The sequence below is a fragment of the Myotis yumanensis genome, unplaced genomic scaffold, assembly GCF_028538775.1.
Source record: "Myotis yumanensis isolate MYYU_CA2020_CCGP unplaced genomic scaffold, mMyoYum1.0.hap1 SCAF_9, whole genome shotgun sequence".
Classification (NCBI taxonomy): domain Eukaryota; kingdom Metazoa; phylum Chordata; class Mammalia; order Chiroptera; family Vespertilionidae; genus Myotis; species Myotis yumanensis.
Genome location: NW_027223760.1, coordinates 39,950,039 through 39,974,265, shown reverse-complemented (window position 1 = coordinate 39,974,265; position 24,227 = coordinate 39,950,039). Strand labels below are relative to the sequence as shown.

Here is a 24,227-nt window from a genome sequence, read left to right as displayed (position 1 = left end):
AGCGCGATCGCGCTTCCCAGCACTCTAGGGGTTAAATTCCAACTGTAGACAATGTAAGTTATCTTTAGAATACAATTATTTAAATCCCTGTTTTTACTTTTAAGGGTACAAGCTGTTGAAATACTGTTTCAATTATGAAAAAATATAACATCAGAAGCATACAACAATATCCTTCAGCCAGTTGATTAGGCATCACAGTATCTTGTCTTTTTCCAAATTATCAGGAATTGTTAGAAATTATACCACACTCTATTTTTTAAAGAAAATACTATTACTATTTAAAAATATTTGATGGGCCCTAAGCGGTTTGGCTCAGTGGATAGAGCGTTGGCCTAAGGACTGAAAGGTCCCAGGCTCAATTCCGGTCAAGGGCATGTACCTTGGTTGCAGGCACATCCCTAGTAGGAGGTGTGCAGGAGGCAGCTGATCCATGTGTCTCTCTCATCGATGTTTCTAACTCTCTGTCCCTCTCCCTTCCTCTTGGTAAAAATCAATAAAATATATTAAAAAAATGATATTTGATGGTCCAGTCGGCATGGCTCAATGGTTGAGTGTCGACCAGGAGGTCACGGTTCGATTCCTTATCAGGGCTGTATGCCTGGGTTGTGGGCCTGATCCCCAGTGTGAGGCATGCAGGAGGCAGCTGACTAATGATTCTCTCTCATCATTGATATTTCAATCTCTTTCTCCCTTCCTCTCTGAAATCAATAAAAATATATTAAAAAAATAAAAAAAAATCTTGATGTAGCCCTGGCCTGTGTGGCTCAGTTGGTTGGGGTGTCATCCTGAACACTGAAAGGTCACTGGTTTGATTTCTGGTCAGGACACATACACAGGGTGCAGGTTTAATCCCTGGCTGGGCACATACAAAAGGCAACTGATCAATGTTTCTCTCTTACATCGATGTTCCCCCCCGTCCCCCCCGCTCCTCACTCTCTAAAAAAATCAATAAAACATATCCTCTGATGAGGATTAAAAATGATACTTTAAAATATTTGATGGCCTGGCCAGTGTGGGTCAGTGGTTTAACATAGACCTATGAACCAGAATGTCAAAGTTTGATTCCTAGTCAGGGTATATGCCAGCGTGTGGGCTTGAAACCAAGTAGGAGGCATGCAGGAGGCAGCCAATCAATGATTCTATCTCATCGTTGATATTTCTATCCCTCTCTACCTCTCCCTTCATCTTTCTGAAATTAATAAAAAAATTGATGTATATTGATTTTCAAAAGTTTCCTAATACCAAACTTGCTTATATTGCCCATGTGATAGGTAAATAGAATAGAGATATTATTGTCACCTATTAATGGATTGTAGGATTTTAACTCTTAAGTTTACTCATATGTCCAGATAATCAAATCTTTTTTGCAATAATAGTAGGTATTTTAATCATATAAATCTGAAATGTGTGGCTACAAAAATAAAATTATTTTTCTTCTATTTTCCCCCACCTCAATACTTCAGAGGGAGAAATTCCTAGCAATACCCTTTTGTGGTGCTTCTATAAATGCTCATATAACAGGTTAATTTATATAATATCTATATTTATATAAATATTTGATCCATAACAGGTATGGTGTGCAGGAGGCAGCCTATTGATCTCATCTATGTTTCTATCTCTCTATCCCTCTCTCTAAAATCAATAATAAAAAAAGAATAGAATCAACAAATGATATTTTTTTGTTTCTTTGTCATGGAAGGTTGCATTTATCAGTGGTTCTCAACCTTCTGGCCCTATAAATACAGTTCCTCATGTTGTGACCCAACCATAAAATTATTTTCGTTGCTACTTCATAACTGTAATGTTGCTACTGTTATGAATCATAATGTAAATATCTGATATGCAGGATGGTCTTAGGCGACCCCTGTGAAAGGGTCGTTAGACCGCCAAAGGGGTTGCGACCCACAGGTTGAGAACCGCTGATTTACATAATTTAAAAAAAAGCTGGAAGAGTACCAATAGGTATTAGTTTTTGTCTTTTCAAATGTTACTATCTACCCATTATTAACCACATCCCATTGCATTTTTTTTAAACTTTTAAAAAAATATATATTTTATTGATTTTTTACAGAGAGGAAGGGAGAGAGATAGAGAGCCAGAAACATCGATGAGAGAGAAACATCAATCAGCCACCTCCTGCACATCTCCTACTGAGGATGTGCCCGCAACCCAGGTACATGCCCTTGACCGGAATCGAACGTGGGACCATTCAGTCCCCAGGCCGACGCTCTATCCACTGAGCCAAACCAGTTTTGGCCCATTGCATTTTTGCTGCTAGTAATTACTTGGATAAGTAACTGAATTCTGTACTTCCCTTTGTCTGTGTAGGTCTAATAAATGGATTCCATATAGTTTGTGCTATAACTTACAGTTCAAAAAACAACAACAAAACTCTAGCCTTGCCCTGGCTGGTGTGGTTCAGCTCAGTGGTTAAAGCGTTGTCCCTTGCACCAAAGGGTCGTGGGTTGAATTCCCTGTCAGGGTACATACCCAGGTTGGGGGTGTAATACCCAGTTGGGGCATGATACCCAGTTGGGGTGCATGCATGAGGCAACCCAATCAATGTTTCTCTATCACATGGATGTTTCTCTCTTTTTCTTTTTCTAGAATCAATGAAAAATGTATCCTGGGGTAAGGAATAAAAAAACATAAAAACTCCATCTTTATTTATGGAGTGAAGAAGGATCATACAATAAAATTTAGATTTTAGAGTCTATTAGTTTTTTTTAATGGGAATTCATGATGTAGGTGCTAATTTTTTCTGAGATGTGCTTGTGTTTAATGGTGGAGGAAGGTAGAAAGAGCAAAAATAAAACAAGAGAAAGGGATAAATAAAAAAATTTATGATTAGCAGAGATTAAAAAATAGAACGGCATAAAAGCTATTGCTTGCTTGAAGACATGATGGTATTTAATATAATAGCTACTATTTCTAAATCCTTAAGTTAGTAGACGTTTGTCAATATCAGATTCTGATGGGCAAATAATAAACTTCTAATAAGTACTTGTTGAATGCTTCTGTGTTTATTTAGAAAAAGAATATTTTTTCATCAAAAGTTTAATGCAGACCTAGCCAGATTGGCTCAGTGGATAGAGCATCGGTCTGTGGCCTGAAGGGTCCCGGGTTCGATTCCAGTAAAGGGCATGTACCTCTGTTGCAGGTTTGATACCTGGAGGGGTCTCCTGTGGGAGGCAACCAATCCATGTGTCTCTCTCACATTGATGTTTCTCTCTCTCTGTTTCTTCTCCCTTTCACTCTCTCTAAAAATCAATGGAAAAATATCTTCAGGTGAATATTAACAACAATAAGAAGTTTAATGCAATATCTGTCAATAACTGTAGTATTCTGACCAAGGAAAAATTTGTTCTAAATATTTGTCTTGTTTGTAGGAAGTATTTGACTGTATTTACTTATCTAAGACAGTGTCTTTTCCTTGTTGCTTTCTATGATGGCCTGTGTGCTGCTTTAGTTTAAAAACACTGAACGCTAATGCTGCCTTAGAAACCATTACACACTCCCTTAACCATTCATTCTCCTGGGAATTGATACTTTTGAGTTGCTTTCTTTCTTATTCCCATCTTCTGAAAAGATCCCCCAAGGACATAGATAGTTGAAGCTTTCTGTCCATTTTTGTTTAACTTTGGCTTTCTCTGGCACATACCTGTGTGTGCATAGAAGCATGATATCACCTCAAGTCACAGGCATTTTTGATTATGGCTCTTACAGTGTAACTTTATCTCCGAGACAGGTCATATACCCCTATCTGCATATACACAAATAAGGCTCATTGTTATGATTTTCTCCTTACATTACTTAAGATATGCCAAAAAGAAAAACCTAGAAAATTAATTATTGCCTTTTAAGTTATTTTGGCCAAGGGGAATTATTTTCTTTTCTAGTATTTGTATATGTACAGGAGAGAGAGAGAGAGAGAGAGAGAGAGAGAGAGAGAGAGAGAGAGAGGAATGAGAATTGAAAACATTTCAATTAGGTTATTCTATTATATAGTCAAAATGTTGAATAAATTAGATTTGATTTACTGAAAAAATGTCAGGAAAACATGCTCATACAAACAAACAAATATATAACAAAGTAGACTTTTATGCTACCACTATGTATACTATAACCTAAAAAAGGGAGTAAAAGTGAATGTTCCGTGGTTACAAGGTGCATATCGTTCTTTGTTCATTTTTAATAAAAATAAAATATATATGAACAAATTAAATATTTACATATAATAACAATTAAAAGTTAGCCAAAAGTTACAAATCATAAATTTGTTATAAAAGTCACTGTTTATGGTGACTTGACTGGGAGTGGTGAGTACACAATACAGTGTACAGATGATGTGTTGTGGAATTGTGCACCTAAAACCCACATAATTTTGTTAACCAGTGTCACCCCAATAAATTAAATAAACAGGGAGTAAAAGTCACTGCTTTGCATGAACTAAATCTTCTTTAAACTTTCTTCTCAAAGTGACTAAATATAAATATCTGCAACTCTTCATTAGTCTATTTTCTTATTAGAAAATTTCCTCTTAAGTGAATGGTACGTATTGATTTCTTACTTCTTGCTCATTTATAGCCCATAAGACAACTTTTATTGTCAGTCCTTGTGATTTATAAACAGTTTACCTCAAATGGCAGATTTGATGATTTTAGCAAAATTTCATTAAAATAATGGGATGAGATCTGATTTTTTGGGAAATTTTCTAAAATAACAGAACTGAGATGAAACAATGCATTGGCAATGGCTATGGCTAATCCAATAGGCACATAATATTATGTTGTGGAAATGGTTGTGTTTTAACTATTGCACATTAGAAATAAAATTCACATTATGGATATCCTCATTAAAAAGGTTTAGGTAGATAAAAAACCATGAATAGCAAACCTTTTAACAGAGCACTGAGCAGTGATTTAGCCTTACAGTTGATAACCAACACTTTCACAAAGAATTGTAGAAGCAATATCTTTCTTCAGCAGCTTCAGATATTAGAAAACAGTGTGTTTCATCAGGGTGATCCAAAAAAAATTGAGATTTGGCTCAAAGGCCAACAATGTTAATACTGAAGGCTGACTTACCTTCTCTTGAAGTTTATTACATTTTTTTGTTCCTTAAGCTCTTTCTTTTAAAGATATAAAATTGGAAATGGTATACCTTAGTAGGAATTCTGAGGTCATTATTGAAATCATTGACAGAATACATTATACAAATATTTTTATGTAGTGAGGCTATTATGATACCAACATATCATGCAGACAATAATGGGCGTCTAATTCTGCTATTTGTAATCCCCATGCTGGGGGAGAAAATCTGCTTTTGCATCATTGAAAATTGGAAAATAAATGATGGACTGGACTATTTGCTTATCTAATTTTGGAGTGGAAAGCTCTCGTCTGTTATAGAAAATCTCCTTCCTGAGCTGTTTCTCAATCGCATTACATCTCGCTTCATCTCTGTTTGCTGGCTCCTGCTGCCACACTCCACGCTTAGCATAAAACAAAGTTAAGTCCCGGTGGGGTGCCTTTTGTGAGGCCTCTCAGAGTAGGAAGAGAGAAACAAAGAGCAATAAAGAGATGTAGAGACTACAAAAACAAATAAGGCGCCACAAAGGAGAGGTAAAGGGGGAGGGGGGCGGGGAGAAAACATCCCGGGGTCAAGAATCTTAAAATCACACACTTTTTCTCTTTTGCTAGCAAGTAGTAGTATGTCTTCTCTGTTTCGGGATGTGGCCTCCGGAGAGCTGGAACATAAATTCTGGTTACGTAAGGGTCTTTCATAAGCGCTCCTCTGAAACTAAAGAAGGGATCATTAACACTTTACCGCCACCTCATAATTATGGCTTGGACGCACATGCAGGATGGTCATTTTTTTGTCACCGGAATACACTATCCTAGGGAGCTTATGAATGTAAGATGTTCAAGGAAATGTTCCCACCCCTGGCACAGCAGTTCCCTCCTGAAGAGGCCTGTGCGCTTGGGAGAGGCCTCACCCAAGACCCCTCTGTTCTCTCCGTGAGGAGGCCTGAGCACGCCTTCCCACCGCGGCTGCCGGGGGTGGAGGTGAAAACTGGTTCTGTCTTGCTGCTACTCAGCTTTCTCTTCCTCCCTTAATGCCTCCTCCACATTTCAGGCGCTTTTCTCAAATTGCTACCCTTCTCGTGCCTTCACACTGCCAGAGTGAACTCACCCTGCAGGCAAGGCAGACCCGTGGCCAAAGCCGGGCGTTTGAACCCTCACCAGAATAGTACAAAGCCCCGTTCGCAGTTCTCTCCTCCCAGGAGGGAGAATTCGTCCCTCCACCTCTCTGTCCCACTGAATGGCAGGGCTGGGAAGATGTGACAGCATCAGGTGCTTCTCCGAACGTCCTCAGCCCGGGCCCGGAGGCTGTCCTCGCCAGGTGAGGCGTACCTGGGGCACAAACGGCATTCAGCCAGGCCAGAGGCTCTAGCTTCAGGCGCTGCCGGGCAAATAAATAGTGCCACCTGGTAGAGCCTAAAGCAAGGCTTCACCATGCGAATACACCCCCTCCTGCATTTGTGGTCAGATCACTCCCCCAGATTCCCAGGCCGGCAGTGGATTCTGCACTCGGGGGAAAGGCTGGGGGAACGCAGCCCGCCTGTGCAAAAATAACCCCCGAAGACGCCGGCCAAGTCCCGGCTGGAGCCTCCGCAGCCCGGTGCCCGCTGTCCCGGGGGAGCCCCGCGGGCTGGGTCCGCTCTGCCTCCGCTCGCCGGGCAGCGGCAGCGGGCGGGCGGGCGCCGACTTGGGGAGTTCCTGTCTGCCTTGTAAGGAGGGCTGCTCCGGCCCGTCCCCGCCCGATCGCGCTGACGCCCAGCCCTCCCTCTGCCCACCCCCAGCCGCCTCCCTTCCACTCCCCGGGAGCAGCCAGACGGAGCCTCTCCCCGCCACAAGTCTCTCCGCCTGCCATCCCCCCATTCCCACATCCCCCCGCCACCCCTCCTCCTCCGCCCCCGCCCCCGCCCCCGCCTCCGCCTCCTTCCCCTGGGCGATCAGGGGAATAAATCAGGGAAGAAGCCGAGAGGGAAAGAGAGATAGTGAGAGTGCGCGGGCGCTGGCAGGCTCGCCCAGGTCTGTTTCCAAAGTCGCCCTTGATGGCGGCAGAGGCGAGGCAGCCGGGAAGCTGAACCGCGAATCGAGCTCGAGGGTCCGCCCGCCGCCGCCCCTGCCCCGCGCCCGCCGCGCCCCGCCGCGCCCCTGCCCCCCGGCGCGTCCGCGCCCCCGGCCGGCGCGCCAGCCCTCGGACCTCCGCGACCCGGGCGGAGGGCGCCCCTTCTCCTCCCCGCGGCCCCGGCACCGCTCCTTCCTTCCCGGGCTGGGGTGGGAGGCGGGATTGATCTTCGATCGCGAAGATGGCTGCTGGCTGCCTGCTGGCCTTGACTCTGACACTTTTCCAATCTTGGCTGATCCGCCCCTCGTCGGAGGAGCCATTCCCTTCGGCCATCACGTAAGTCGCCGGGCCGGGCAGGGCTGGGAGTGCCGGCCGAGGGCGCCGCTGGGGCTGGGCGCCCGACTCCGTGGCCGAGTCGCGGGGTTTTCCTGCCCGTGGGGGTGGGGAGCGAGCCCGGCTGGGATCCGGAGAGGCTGAGCGGGAGGAGGGCGCCGCTTGCCGCCTGGAAGTGCTCGGAACCGGGGCGTCCCAGGGGCTGGCCGCCCTGGCCGCGCGGTCCCGGGAAACCTCCGCCGGCGCCTCAGCCCTTCTCTTGAAAGGATTCTCGAAAGAGTTTATAGGTGCGCCTTTCACTGGGGGGGGAGAGAAGAAAGTTTCCAGCCGCTTGGCCGCTCTCAGCCACACGCAGTCTAATAAAAAGTTGTGTTTGGGCTGGGCGTTTTACAAATAGGTAATTGCAGGCTTGGCAGGGCAGCCCGGACTTCTCCCGCACTTGGCCTCTGGGATGCTCTCCAATTGCTCCGGTGTCCAAACTCCTGTAGATCCTCAATCACTGGGCGCACTTGACAGCCTCTCTGACCTGCCCGCTCCCCGCCGCAGAGTCCTGTCCACCCAGGGGGTCTTGCAGGTACTGGGGCCACCCTTTCTTGGAAGCATCTAATTGCCGGAAGACTTGCGGTTCCTGCTCTTAGAATGAATTGAACCTGTTCTTTGGGGGAGGAACTGAGCCTTACCAGAGTCTCCTGCAATTTTCTCTTATTTTTAAGATTCTAATATAACTCGCACACACACACACACACACACGCACACACACACGCACGCACACACACCACCTCGCTGCTTTTCTGGAAATAGAGTGTTTAAAGGTAGCCATGTAGTCACACGGCAAGGAAGGGAATGAAACCTAATTCTCTCCTCTCTTTTAGGCTGGAAAAAAGAAGCAAAGTCAGTGGCACAAAAATACACATACATACTTTTAAATGCGCTGAAGAGCCTATCAGGCATTCTGGGAAAGCATTTATTTTAGTTCTTGAAGCTACTTTAAAGCTTCTGAGAGTAGGTGATCTTAAGTGGATGAGTCACTTTAATGCATTTTACATAACAAAAACAAAGGCCACGGTAGCCTTCCCGGTATGTATGATGTTGGGAATTATTTGCTGTCCTTTTGTTGACCGAGTGCCGAATACGATAGTTTTTGGTGGATCCTAACTGTGAATCTTTACCAGTTGATACCCCGCAGCTATTAGATTCAGTGTATTAGGTGCCAGTGCAAGCATCTGACTGATGCACACTGTAACCCAGAGGAGGGAAGTGTCTAATATTTTTATCATTGATTTAGAATCATGTTCCTTTTTAGATAATCTTCCATAAAAACGATCGCAGATCCTGTTTTTGTTATGAAGCAGAAGGGTAAATGCCATCTGTGGACCTTCATTAAATTGGCAGCATGTTCCAAGCAGATATTTTAATACATAAAAAGAGTAAAGATTACCCTAAAGATACTTCAAAATTATTTACTCTTACTAATTTTTTACTCTTTCTAGCTTGGCCTATACAGCAAGAACTCCAGTGACTCACTTGCATTTTGTGTCAAATAAAGAAGTGGCTTTTTAAAAAGGAGTCCGTGTGTTTAGTTTACACCTTTTTAGTCTTATTTTTAACTGAGATATTATCATTATTTCTATCATTTGGAGGTTATGTATCATCACACCATTGGGGAAAAAAACTATGACTTTAAACTCCAACTAACTACAACCTTTTATTCTTGAATGTGACATGGTAAAATATTAATGTAAAAATCCTTTTTGTAAATACAGCTTCCATAAATGATTTCCTCAAATTAAAGTAACTCAGTTTTCATGGTCAGAAATTTACTAGAGACAAGAAAGAAAATAAATAGTGGGCGAAAATAGGAATTAGGAAAACAAAAAATTTTTAAAAGATTTGAAATTTCATGAAATAAAAGCTTAGTAAAAGATTTTGTAGGTCTAAGCCAGTATCCTATAGATAATATTAACCATATTTTTGTAAGACTGCATCTTCAAGTATTATTTATTTGGAAAGTTAGTAACACTTTCCAAATGAGGACATATGATAATTGACATCTGTACTTCATGTTAGATTTTTGAATAAATTAAAAAAATTTAAATTGCAGCGTTATTTTCATCAAGATGTGATGCCATTTGCTTTTCTTGAAAGAAAAATCATATGAAGTGTGGAGATCAGGAAAAATCTCAAATCTTTGGAAAAAAATTCAAGTTTATAAAAACTGCATACAAAGATGATAGCATTCACTAAAGGCACATTATTATGCTTCTTTGTGTAAGTTTCTCATTAGTAAATCTTTTTTATTTTGGATGATTTTACTTTTCAGAGAAAAGGTAACATGAGAAGTTTTGATTATAGAAAAGGATGCCATCAACACACTATGAAATTAATTATGCACTTACTGGAGTGGGCCTCAATTCCAGCTAGTAATTCACAAAGTGTTTCTTTTAGAGTGTTTATAATATCAAGAGCTTAAGTTTTATTATAATAAAACAAAATTTTTCTAAATAGCTTCAATTTTCTGCTGTCTGCTTTCTCATACATTCTCATAGCAGATTCTTCTGGATTTAAGTAGTAGTTAAACTGTTCTAAGTGTTAATACTAAAATAACTTTTTTTTAAGACAAGGAAATTTTGATACAGTTCTTTGCTAGGTTAGGTTTTCCTTGTGGAAATGATTGTCTCATTAAGGTGTGAAATATATATGCCATATGGTAGCAACCACCTCATGCATATTGGTTTATATGTAAGTGGAAAATACAGTTTTTTTGTGTTACAATGCACGTTATATTGGTAGTTTAAAATACAGTTTTCAAAAAGGGAGCGCTCGCTTGTTCTAGAAATAATTTCTTGACTCATATGTGAAAACACTTCTATTTTAAAACTCAGGGTAATATGTATGGAAGCCAGTATTATAATGTTAATTTAAACCTGTCCCTCTTAATCTTAGAACCTATTTATAAATTCAGGTTTTTTTAAAACATTGTAGTTCTAACTACTCATGTGAAACTTTTATCTCAGTCATATCAAAATGCCAATCAGTCAAGAATAATTGGCTGAGAGACCATTGGTATATGGTGGTTTTGTTATAAACTGTATAGTGGGATAAATTACAGGTGTCTACATGAGATATAGGATCTACATGAAAAAAACATAACATCTTATAGAAGAGTAGTACTTGGGGGTTTAAATACTTAATATCTATCAATCTATCTATCTATCTATATGCATATTTCTGTTACTAGACAAACTTAAATTTAAAGGCTGCAGAAATTTTTTTTTTATGTCATTGGAATGACTATGACTTGCAATGAATATCTTTACTATGCGTTAGAAGTGACAATTATTCTCATTTGGGCTTAGCAATTTCTTTTCACATATTATGTATACAAGAAAATCAGTCCTTGGTAAAATGAGATAAAATATTAAATGTAAAATAAAACCTTAAAACTATGAACATCAATAAATCCTTATGTTAGACCTTTAATTTGTTCTCATCAGCTTAAGCACATGACATTTATTATTTCACAGGTGTGTGTTTAAAATATGCAATAGTAGATACATTTTTTTCAGATAAGTAGTAACATGATGTTAAATTTATTAATGTTTACACATAGTAATATGTGTAGCTATCTGGATTGGCATTTGGATGAGCATTAGGTTGACAGAAATGGATATAAACCAATTTTTTTTACAAATATACAAAGGCATAACTTATTATAGTTTATAACAAGGAGGTAAAATGTGCCTTTTTTTTTCATGGATTTCATTAATTTAATAAGTACATGTAAAATCAGAATCTAAAGCAAACTGTTCATTTTGGAAAATATAAAAAATTTACCACTCTTTCTTCAAAGAAACCTCGCTGCATAGACACCGTTCTTTTATTTCTCCAATATTGATAAAAATAACATAGTTTTACACATGGTAAGGTCTTGCAAAAACCTAAATAACGTGCAAATTATGTATTCAAATTTAGTATTTATATTTACAGTATAAATTCATAAAAAATAATGCATTTAGGAATTTTAAAAATAATTTGAATCATTGGTTTTCAATACACATGTAAATTTCCAAGGAAGTAATCTGTTCTAAGTTCACATCTTATTTTCTTGTATGTGTCTTCAAACTGTTTATAAGCTTAAACTGGAGATTTAAATGGTTAAAGTAAAATAAATTTTAGGCAAATTGCCAATTTATTGATTTCCTTCAGTGACTTACATGTATGTGCATAATCAGTTCTAACATAAACATATATCTAGAAGTTAGGAAAAAAAATCAGAATTTCAGTATTTCTAAGAAGTAACATTTTATTGCTCTTAAAGTGATAACCTTTTATCATTTGTAATAAAAGAGCTGCCTGTTATAGTATTTCAAAAAGCCTGTGAGCTGCTTTCCATGGGGAAAGAACTCTGTTCTATTTCATCCACTCCACTTTTACTTAAGGCTGGTACCCTGCATCAGGCACTATAACGTACTATGTCAGCCAGTCCTTTTCATGGATTATCTGCTTAGTACCACACCTGTTCCCAAGCCTTTCATATGGTTGCTTTCCAATGTACATAGAATTATACTGTGATAACCAACCACATAGCTTACACACGGTTCATTTTTTCTTTTGTGTGCATGAAAAGAAAAAAATGGTTGTGTCATATTGTTTACAGAATTGAAAGAAAGAGGGTTTTGACTTCAATGTCACTTGAGGTAAAAATAGTAGCACTTTGTGAAAAATACTGTATTTGCCATCTTTTCCTTCTGGGTCCAAAATATTAACATTGCAAAATTAGATAAATTGTCTAGTTTATATTACTATAGTACTCTATTTAATAATATTATATGTGTGTGCAAATATATTCAGGGTGGGGCAAAAGTAGATTTCCAATTATTGGTATGGAAAAGAATACAATAATTAGTAAATAATAATACAAGAATAAACTGTTTCACATACAATTGCAAACCTACTTTTGCTCCACCCTGATATATATATATATATATATATATATATATATGAATGTATACACACTTTAACAGCTGATAGCTGTAGATTCTATTATATTTTGAAAATGAAGTGTATTTTAATAAATATTGTCTTTTTAGTGTATATACATGTTTTGGGGGGACACTGTGTGTGTGTATGTGCGCACACATGTATGGATTTTTTAAAATTTCAAGTGGTTTGCTAGGGTAGAAAAATTTCAGTAAGGTAAGTTTTTTAACAAATGTTCATGCTTTAATATCTGCCAATCTACAACCGTTTTTTAGGGATTAAATGCCATTCAAAATATTTTTGTAACACTAGCATTTAGAGTAACTTGTAAAGAAAATAAAATGATATATTGTATGCAAAAGCAACTGGAAAATGCTCAGATCATATAGTGACAAGTTATTAACATAATGATGATTGAAAAGAAGTATGATTCTAAAGATAGTCTTGCCATCATTTGAAAAATAAATATTTTATTATTGATTTCAGAGAGGAAGGGAGAGGGAGAGAGAGATAGAGACATCAGTGATGAGAGAGAATCATTGATTGTTTGTCTCCTGCATGTCCCACACTGGGGATCCAGCTCTCAACCCCGGCACATGTTCTGGCCTGGAATCGAGCTGTGACTTCCTGGTTTATAGGCTGATGCTCAACCACTGAGCCACACCAGCCAGGGAGTTTTGCCATCTTTTAAACAAAACAAGTATGAGAAAGAAACTATTGCACATGGAATATTGGAGGTACATATTAAGAGGTTTATGCATGCTAAACAATTTTGTTTCTGCCACTTACATATGGGATACTTAAAAATTTGTTAAGAATTAAACATATTTGGCATTATGACATTGTTGGAATGAAGGATAAATGTGCCTATGTTTTAGTTTTATTTGTAAAGTATAACTTTCAGGTTTCTTTTTTTTTAATAGGAATTATATATTTTGGAGTATTCTAATACACATGAGTAAACTACTATTAGCAATCTCAAATAATGAGTCAAATGATCATTGCGCCTTTAAAATTTGCCATTTGTACAGATTATAACAAGATTCCAAACAAAGAAAAGATTGACATTGTGGCCTCAACAAACTGGTGCACTTTTACAGTTGATTTCAATAATTCAGAATCAGGGTGTTATATATGAAGCAGTATTTAAAGTTCTGTTTGAATATGAATGTGGGATATTTCTGGCTAGATGCTATTTTAACATTTGCTTCTACTGATTTTTTTTTTTACCATATGCCTCTGCTGGGATAAAAAATTAGGATATATTTTAAATTCTATATCATAAATGGGGGAGCTACTTAAGCTAGAAATGATAGTAATACAAATAATGTTGTTGCCCATTTTAAATGCTTCAGATCTGGGGATAATCTTACTGTCAATTTGAAGTTCTTTTTTTTTCTGAGTAATTAAAAATTTGTGATAGTCTCCTGGCTAATTATGAATTCTTCTATTCAAATAACTAATTGCTAGTTCTCTCCTTCATGCACATACATATTTACTATTAATGTATTACTCAATATAACATTGACTCTATTGGGGAATTTTTGGTTTGTTTTTTTCCCAAGTAACCTGTGATCAGGCCTCAATTTCGGGTCCTCCTTCTCCCTTGATTCTTCTCTCACAGTTTCATGGACTTTCTTTCACCAGACATTTCTCTCAATGGGAAATTGTTGAGGGATTTTGATGCACAGATGTCTGTAATATATAATCAAAACTTCCACCAAAATTGTCAAACAGTCTAGACAATTGCTTCATTTGACATTTGCCCACATACTGTGGGGATAATTAGGGGAAAGAGGGAAAGAGCTAATAAAATAGTTCTCTGTGTAAGGTGCCTACTGTCAGGCTATGTAAAGGGATGGTTAGACATTAATGATGTCTTATTTTCGGGATTAAAGGAGGTCTGGCTCAGTAGAATAAAAAGGCTTAGGCAGCCTGGAAAGTCTCCTGTTTTAAAAAAGTGATCTAGAGGCGTGGTAAAAATGCCATGAGGAATGGTGCATGTGTAAAGTGGGGCAGACAGAGGAGCCCTTGGATTACAAAATTAAAGATGCTAAAGGCAGCAGTTGGTTATTTAAAATTTTTTCTTATTTTTTTCCGTGTCCCATGTGAGCTTGGTTTTTCTAGTGCTGTTTACTGAACATAATATTAGCTTTTATATATTTAAATATTCATATATGGAAATTCACCTTAGAAAGAAACCAAAGACAATAAAATTGTGTAGGTCTCAAAAAAATAGAAGCAATTAAACATTTTTATTTTTTATAAAACCCTGGGGAAATTGGTTTATTGGATAAGAAGTGTTACTATAACACTATTAAAAACCAAAGTGCTAATAAGAACAGAAAGAAATTCTGTTCGTAATTTTTTTTCATTAGATTATAAGAAATTAAATAACTTGCAGGTCTGTAGGCATCTATGTATTATACCGGAGATTATTTAGACTTCAAGGTAGATAATACATCATATATTTGAAAAATATTAATTTATGCTGTCTTCTGATGTCTCCTCCTTCATATATTTTAACATCAAATGCAATTTAATTCAATGAATAATGCAATTATTATTCAGTACAAGTTATATAATGCACTGAGCTACGTTCTGAGACTCCAAACTGAGGAAGAGAGTCCCACAGGAAGACATTCACAACTCCAAGGCGACTGGGAAGCAGTAGGACCCATCAAAACATGATCAAGTAAAAGCACACGGCATGTTGAAGAAACATGGCCTGTTCCATGTTAGGTCTGGGGCTCCTGGTAGGAAGAGATGTTGGTGGGACTGGATTGTTGGTTAGAGTCTGAATTATAAAATGTTTGCATCAGGGCCATCTTTCTAGATGACCTGAAGGGAGATGGGCAGTGTTTACAGCACATGGACATTTGTGGTAGCCCAGCTCTGCGTACTCAAATTTGGCCTCCATCCTCAGATTTTTTAAATTAAAAATAAAAGTTATAGGCTTTGACTTATAATATCTAGAAGGTGGATTAAAGAGACCAATATTTGAGGCAGAGACAATGAGAGGAGTAGCTAGTAGACCATGGCAGCATTCCCAGAGTGAGAGTTGGCCACGGTCTAAAAAAGAGCAGTGGTCGTGGGAAAGCAGAGCAGGTATGGAACATACTGCAGAAGTAAAGTGTCAGGTCCTGTTGGTTTGGGTACTCGGGGAATCAGAAAGAGAGAAGAGTTAGAATCTAAGATCTCTACCAGGTAGATCATGTTACACTGAACGATGTACAGTAGAGCGCACAGGAGGAATACCAAGTTGGTGGTGGAGTGAAGGAAATGGGCTCACTTTTGGCCATTTTGATTAGCAGTGTCTGTGTAGAAATATGTATCTAAAGGGGATTTGCAGACACATTCAGAGTGCAGACTTTAAAGTCAGAAAAAAAAGGTTCGTCCATCTATTTAGCAAATATTATTTAGTATCTGTTATGACAGGCATTGCAAGTTTCCAAAGAAGAACCTAGATACAGCAGGGTTGGGGAACCTCTGGCCCTCGGGCCATAGAAGCCTGGAGGGATCATTTGGCCTGGCCATGCCAAGGCATTAAGGGTGAGTTAATTAAATGTTAGACCAAATATAGCAGGCTAATTTTTAGGTTGATAATTTTGTATGGCCCGGGAATGATGTTATAAATATCCAAATGATTTTTAGAGATCTGAAAAGATGAGTCCTTTAAGGAAGTCACCAGGCCACGAGGGTATGAGAGCAGTTTCAGCAGCATGCTGCTGACTGCAGCATGATTTCAGTGCCTTGGGAGTGTGTAGCAGCTGAGACTAGAAAGGTGGCAAGTGTAGATTGTTCTTTCAAGGGATTTGACAATGTGAGGAAAGGGGAAGATGTATAGTGGGTTCAGAGGAAGACACTTTAAGAAATTTGGCACTCTTTTACTTTGTTTGAAAATAGGAGTTACTGTATATTAGGTTGTTTGGGATTTCAAGTAGTAGTAGTAAGAAACCATAGGACTATCTTGAACCAAAAAGGGAAACATTGTTCAGTGATAGTGGAGCTGGATGATCAATTACGGGAGTCAAGGTCAAGGATGTGCCAACAACTGCAGAAGGGGTGGGACTGCCAATGGGTTCGTGCCTTGCTCCTGTCTACAGGTTTTCTTTGACTTTTCATTCTCTGTTCCCTGCAAATTTGCCTTATCTGCTTTCCAGTACGCATGATATTGAATAGCTGTGAGAGTTCACATTTATCCATCAAAGCTTTGAACTAGTTTGAGACTAGAATTCTAGTCCAAACATAGCCTCCTATGTTGATAGTCTGAATATAGCCCAGATGGCCATCTACAGCCCATTCAGTGGTGATCAGGAGATGGGATTCGGAGAAAGGATTCTGGTTACCAGAGCTTGGGGCACTTCATTATACCCCAGTCAGATCTCTTTAGGAAGTATTACATTGCAGCAGACCAGTTGCTGTTAGCCTGGATAGAGTAGAGGAAGTTCTTAGAAAATGGCTCCTGAGGTTGGGGAAGGTTGTAGAGACAACGAAATAAGTGTTACCAAAGGGGAGATTTGAGGGTATCTGAGGGAGGAGACCAAATGGCAGAGAGATGAAAGAGATGAGGGGCCATGACTGATAGGTGAGTTTCCTGACAGGAGGTGAGGAATGGATCAAGAAGAATAGTGTTTTATAAAGTACCTTTTCAAAGATGAATCAGCCTTGAGAGTTAAAGCAGATGTTTGGGATATAGAATAGATGCACTTTTAATTTACTGGAGATGTTTTTGGAGGAATGTTTCAAATTACATATTCCATTCTCAACGAGGAATGACCTGGTTCAGAAATATAATGCATACGCATGAGTGATGTTCAAGTTCTGAGATGCACAGGCTAGAGTTTTTCCTTACCTGATAGTAAGGAGACTCAGTTCATAGCTCTATTCCCTTTGGACACAGCGACATTTGATCCTTTTTTGTCTTTATTTTTTTGTTCACTTTCTTTTTTAGATGACATTGTTATCTTGAAAATCCATGTAGTTTTGCAAAATGTTATTAAATTTAATAAGTATATATGCTCATGGTAAAAAGAAATATGAGTGAAAAGGAAATAACAGAAAGAGGAAAGAGTTCCTGTTTTAGCAATTTATCATTATTTATTATTTTTTTGACAGATAGGGGAGGTTTACTACTACATTCTATCCCAGTCTTTAGCAAAAGGAAGAGATTTGAATTAGAACAGTTCCTTGTCAGTAAAAAAAAAATGAAAAATTTGGTAAAATAAGAAACAACTAACTGAATATTTCTGCAAAGCATGTTCCTGGTCACCTCTTAAGGGGCATCTCAGGTCTCCTGAAGGCCTGGAAATTACTGGCAGCTGCCATCACAGCAGTTGCCTGAGCTTCCAGGATGACTGATGAATGGTTAGGATCACAAATGCCAGCACATCTATGAATCAATGTCGATCCCATTGGTATCGGTGCAGTGTGGAAAAATCACCCCTGTCGTTTGCAACAAGAGATGAGAAGAGTTAGATGGGCTCTGTATTTTTCTCTCGTTTCTCTCCCATAGGTATTCACTGTGTACTTGAGCTAATTTTGATATCTCTACCTGCAGAATGTATGGACACTAATGCTAAGCATTCTCTTTATATATTATAAGTTTGCTTTCTGATATTTTTGAGCTCCTTCTGTACTCCAGGCACTGTGAATTAATACTCTGCATGTTTTTGAACCCATCCAACTTTAGTTAGTTAGTCCCCTAAGATAAGTATTATTATCCTTGTTTTCTAGATTAGGGAAGTTAAATTTAGAGTATGAAGAACTTTTATGAATTTTCTTAGGAGCAACATTTGATCTCAAACAGTTTAATTACTTAACCTGCTGTACTTTGCTGCCCTTCTGTGGCAGGAGCTTTGATGTGTTAGCATCCAGTCCTCACTTGGTCCAGCCGTGGCTGGCTGAATATCTCAGCAATGAGGTTGAGGGGAAAGGAGTCAATGTAAAGAGAGCAGAACTAACTCCAAGTCTCAATTTCTCCATCTGCAGAGCAAGGATAACTTTAAGTAGATCCAGAATCACAGTGTTATACCATGAGGGTCAAATGAGAAGATGCGTGGGGGACTTGGAAAGGCTGTTTGATGGCCAGGCTTTAGTATTTGTATCACACGTGATTTTTTTCTGCCTTCAAGAAATCACGAAGTGATGACTAAGATTCAGTGAGCTAGATTAGTATGCTAATATATCATTGGGCTATGCGGAAAGCCTGAAATGAAGGGGGAAAGGAATGCTTATCAGACCTTAAAAGTGTCTCTTTGTAAAGCTTCTGTGGCCTTAATCATGAAGAGGGATGCGGTGAACTTGAGAGAGTGAAGTGTTTTGGTTAAGGACAACCTGTGTCCTGAAAGAGACCATGGAGAAAGCAGAACCATCAAGGACTCTATGTTTTATCTAGCATTTCAGCCAGCACCTGTGCTATGAGAACTGTGCCACAGGAGGTCGAATCTGTTCTTGAAAGTTATAACCTTGACACTGATCCCCTCTCATTATCAAACAAAGGTGTGAGCTTTCAGCTTCAAGTCAGAATATTTGAAAGTTAAGGCGATCCGCCCATGATGTTTATATAAATGATTCCAGACAACTCTCCAAATTGGGAGAGCACAGAAGAGTAAAATCGAGACCAGTTGCACTTTTAGCAACAAATACAGAAGTCAGAGCATACTGAAAAGGCCAGTTTTCATTTGTTTCATCCAACTGATGATTACTCGCACTCATTTAACCCCACCCCTTCACTTTCCGGAATAAACGCCGGTCAGCCTTTTACCCACACTCTTTGTAGAAATAAAACAGTTAACATGTCTGCTGCACATTTTTAATCAATTCATGGAGGAAAGAGATATTTTGATGATGCTATACATTAATCCGATGACTAATGAGTACAACTTGGTAATAACCATGGAAGCAGTAAGTTTTCAAGTACCAGGAACCTGCCTTTTTGACATTTGCCACAGAGAGGAATGTGTAATAGTCTTATGATGTTTGTCACTTTAAAAATACCAACCCATCTGTGCTATGACATGCTATTAGAATCGACGTAAATTTGCATTTGTGAAGATGTTAGGAGAGACAAACTGATGGGCCATGTGAAGCCACAGAAGAATGGTCACAATGGGGGCTATGCTCATAGCTCTGAATTAAACATTTAAGCTTGGTTGTTTCTCAACACATCTGATTTTCCTGTCAATTTAAATGTAGAAATCAGAATTAATTTTCCTGAGCTAAATTTTTATTGTGCATGTGTAGCTCAGTTCCCAGGGGATTGATATACATCGTGTCAAGGTCTGCCAGTGAGTAATTGTTTAAAATTTATATCAATACTCAATGGTAATAAATAAACATAGGGGAATGGTAACTCATCACAGAGCCAACCATGCATGATAATTAGATGAGGTCCATTTATCTCCTTAAGTTATCAGATGTGACACAACCTGTCTGTGTGGTGTCTAAATGCCAGCTGAGTCCCTGGGTGTAAATGACCGTGACAGGGGGGTGGTTTGAGGGTTGCAAGCCTTGGATATGATTCTACCACTTCTGGATTTTTGCACAAGTAAAGTCCATTGGCCCCTGGGATTCTGTACTCATAATATGTATGGGTTCTAAAACCTGGGGTCAACAGACTGCTCAGGATATATATATATATATATATATTTCCTTTTCTGTTTACTCTACAACCACCACCCTAATTCCAGGATAACACATAAAACATGTGTTGTATTATATTACATAACATTATAGTAATACAGCACATTATATAATATATAAACACTAGAGGCCTGGTGCACAGATTCATGCACCAGTGGGGTCCCTTGGCCTGGCCTGTGCCCTCTTGCAATCTGGGACCCCTCGGGTGATGTTGGAGGCCCAGTGCACGGATTCCGCCTGATCCCTGAAGGTCAGGCCCAGGGACTCCATCTGTGCATGGATCTGTGCACCGGGCCTCTAGTATGCATATAAGATCTTTGGTTAATCTCTTCCCGCCCTCTCCCTCCCCACTTCCTCTGAGATTCATCAGTCTGTTCCATGTTTCCATGCCTGTGCATTGAGCGTCTGCCCCCTGGCAGTCAGTGTGTGTCATAGCTACCAGTGGAAGGGTCGCTTAGGCATAATATATATATATATATATATATATATATATATATATATATATTACAGATAATGATTTGAGTGACTCTTTTTTCAGTTCTCTCAAAAATGGTTCATGGAGGACCATCTAATTCTTAAAAATGGGTGCTTTTGAACATTAGGGCTTAATTCTCTCATAGAACTTGCTTGGTTGTTTAAAGTGTGGGTTCAAAGCTCAGCTCTACAATTTATTAGCTGGGTAATTTGAGCAACTGTACCTTTCCATTGATAAAACCATATAATGTTTTTGCAAGAACTAAGAATGTTAATTCATGTAAAGCACTGGTAACATAGAAAGCACTGATTAAATATAATTGGCATAGAAGCAGAATTTAGTGGAGGCAGGTAATCTGAGTTCCTGTTTGTCTCTGCCACTAAGTAGATAGGGAACCTGCTTTGGTAACATCTTGTGAGGAAGAGTAATTGTGATACTTGTGTGACATAGAATGGTACTCTTTTTTTTTTAGAAGCTGAGCAACAAACATATCATATCTTACCTTGAGGAATAAATGAGTTTTATGGAGTTTCTAAGAAAAGAGTACAAACCAATTAAACTGTTAGAATATCAACTCAAATTTTTCAAGAAGACTTCATAGTAGAACTCATTCATCTTGAAGTTTAGAAGTGTGTACAGAATCACATAAAGTGTGGCCTTTCCTTGTGCCCTGTTGATTAGCTTTTCTCCCAGTGAAATGTCATGATTCTACGAGAGAAGTTAGGAAAACTTAAATCCTCAACATTTATGAAAAAAAAGTCAATCAGATTATACAAAAGAGATACAAGACTGACCACTAATTTAAAGTACAGTGAATGAAAACAAACTAGACAGAATCTTCATAAACACATTTTATATGAAGATCGATAGAATGAGTCGCTTGTTTAGAATTCAGTAATCTAGATTCATTCTTTTATTTCATTTTGGCATTTTCCATGCTGTGTATTACACTGCCACAAACTTTGTAGTTTAAAACACTGTACATTTATTTTCTCCCAGTTTCCATGGTGAGGAGCCTAGCCATGGCTTAGCAGTCAGTGGTTCTCAACCTTCCTAATGCTGCGACCCTTTAATACAGTTCTTCATGTTGTGGTGACCCCCAATTTCATTGTTACAAATTGAACATAATTAAAGCATAGTGATTGATCACAAAAACAATATGTAATTATATATGTGTTTTCCGATGGTCTTAGGCGACCCCTGTGAAAGGGCCGTTAGACCCCCAAAGGGGTCGCGACCCACAGGTTGAGAACCGCTGGGACTTAGCTGGATCTTTTGCTCTGGGTCTCACAAGGCTGCACCAAGGAGTCGACTGGTCTGCATTTCTTACTGAGGCTACTTTCCGCTCTTCTTTAAATCTTATGTGGTTGTTGACACTCCCTTGTGGTTTTAGGAATCCTTCCAACCTCCTGCCCTTTCTTCTTAGCTGCCAGAGGCCCCTCAAATTTCCTTTGCACGTGGTGCCCTCTCAAAGGTCCTCTCACAACATGGCCACTTCTTTCTGAAAGGCCAGCAGGAAAATCTCTCTGTTTAGTCTCTCTTTTACGGACTTTCAACTAATTAAGTAGACTACTCACGATAATCTTTCTTTTGATGATCTGAGAATCAAATAATTTGGGATCTTTCGTCTACAGAATTTCTTTACTCTTGGCCGTATAACATACCCCCGTCATGGGAGTGACTTCCCTGTATAATCACAGGTCCCATTCTTCCCACCTCCTCCCAGGAGAGTGGATGATACATGGGAGCCCTCTTAGAATTCTTCATCCCACAGGTTTTACTATTAGACAACCATCATTAAAACACCCCAAATTAGAAAATGAATAGGAATACTCATTTGCTTGCCACTTTAAATGTTCAGAAACATTGACAATTCTCTGAAGCAGTCAGGTGATTTCTTATCCTTTTGCCTCCAGGAAATCGTGCTCTGCTACCTTGGTGCTGATCTATCCTGTAAGGAAAGTAAATTCCAGGAGCTCATTAACAACTCATTCCTAATGTTAGTTGAACTTTTCATCCTCTACAAAAAAAAATTCTCCCTGCTGTGGTTTAAGTCAGTTGACACAATTATTGCCAACACTGTATAGAAAGATTGTAAGACAACTCTTCTGAATTGTAAAGGATTAAATTACTTCCAAATGAAGGTTTATATTTCATGAAAACTTAAGTCTCTCCTGAAATTATGTGCATTTCCCTGCCTGTATAAACTAGGTGATTTTGTAAACCTGAATCTGTTTTTTATACATATCCATAACGAATACCCCAATTATAAAGTATTAATTCAGAAATGTTCATGTAATGGAAAAAGCATCATATATCCCTTATCATCAGTATATAGATTTAGGAGGATAGCTATGGCTTCTGTTTACAAAGAAAATACTATCATAAAATGCTTCTTCAAATTCTTAAGTATTGGGTACTTAGTAAGTTTACTTTAAAAAAGGTGCCCTTCCTATCCTGTATACAGTTGCCCTGTGCATACCTAGTCATTTCCTTTGAAGTACTGCTGATTACCTGATTTGTTATACCACTAGCATTAATTAATTTGCTAACACCTGGGTATTCTGGTCAGAATAATTATCTAGTTCAGTGCTTTTCACATTAACTGTCCCAAAGGAATAGAGTTTATTTTTTTTGTAAATTTCATATCCATTGCAAATGTATATTTTCGTAGAACAATGAAAATCAATTAATGGTAAAGTGTAATTTAAAAAGATATGAACCATGTTCTCTTTTAATTATTATTATTTTTGGTCAATCCTCACCCAAGGATATTTTTTCCATTGATTTTTTTAGAGAGAGTGGAATGGAGAGAGGGCACGAGGGAGATAGAGAGATCAAGGGAGAGAGAAACATTGATGTGAGAGAGACATATCTATTAGTTGCCTCCTGCTCATGCCCCGACTCACCAGGGACAGGGTTTGAACCTGCAACCCAGGTACATGCCCTTGACTGGGAATCAAACCTGTGATCCTTTGGTTTGTGGCCTGATGCTCTGACCACTGTAGATACTGACCAGGCTGAATCATGTTTTAAAATAATCAGATTTAGTAGTGATAACATTATTTTTTCAAACAGTTATAGAAGTGTCTAAACACTCTCTATTTCTATACTTTCTTGAGCCATATCAGCAGAGTACAACCAGAGTAGCCTTAGTTTAATTGGTTTGCCTACTTCAGGTAACCAAATTACTGTTTTCAGTTTGAAAATGAAATAAAAAAAACTAAAATAGAAGATTTTCTCATTAAGTGGTCTTTAAAAATGATATGCCCTGTTTTAATGCTTATCTTTGGTTTCGGCTATTGGATAACTATGACCTTTTACCTCAAAGTAATCATAATGTTTTGGTTTGAAAGTAGCTGCCTATTTCAGATTGTCACATGTATAGTTTCTGAATAGAATTTTATGTTATTTACAAGCAATTTGACTTTTAGTGTATTCTCTTTAGGATGTTTTCTTTTTCCAATGAGTCTAAATGCTTGCTATAAGTAGAACAAATATCTTGGTACTGCACTGAAAGGAAGGACTGCCATACCTGAGGCAGGTTGCATCATTTTTACACTTTTTAAAAAATAATATGAATAAAGTATACTTGGCCTATGAGACTAAGGTTGTATAAAAAAATCTCTGTTGATATCTCAGATCTGATAGTGTCTGC

At 38.6% G+C, this 24,227-nt stretch overlaps 1 protein-coding gene across 8 annotated transcripts in view; it reads left to right on the top strand.

The window, feature by feature from the left end:
• Positions 1–6,990: 6,990 nt before the first annotated feature.
• Positions 6,991–24,227, top strand: part of CACNA2D1 (calcium voltage-gated channel auxiliary subunit alpha2delta 1) — a 381,531-nt gene continuing 364,294 nt past the window's right edge. For all 8 annotated transcript variants that reach the window (XM_070424150.1, XM_070424148.1, XM_070424149.1 and 5 more), the window contains exon 1: positions 6,991–7,473. In XM_070424150.1, the coding sequence (XP_070280251.1) occupies positions 7,379–7,473 (95 nt within the window). In that variant the 5' untranslated portion in view covers positions 6,991–7,378. The remainder of the gene's footprint in view (positions 7,474–24,227) is intronic.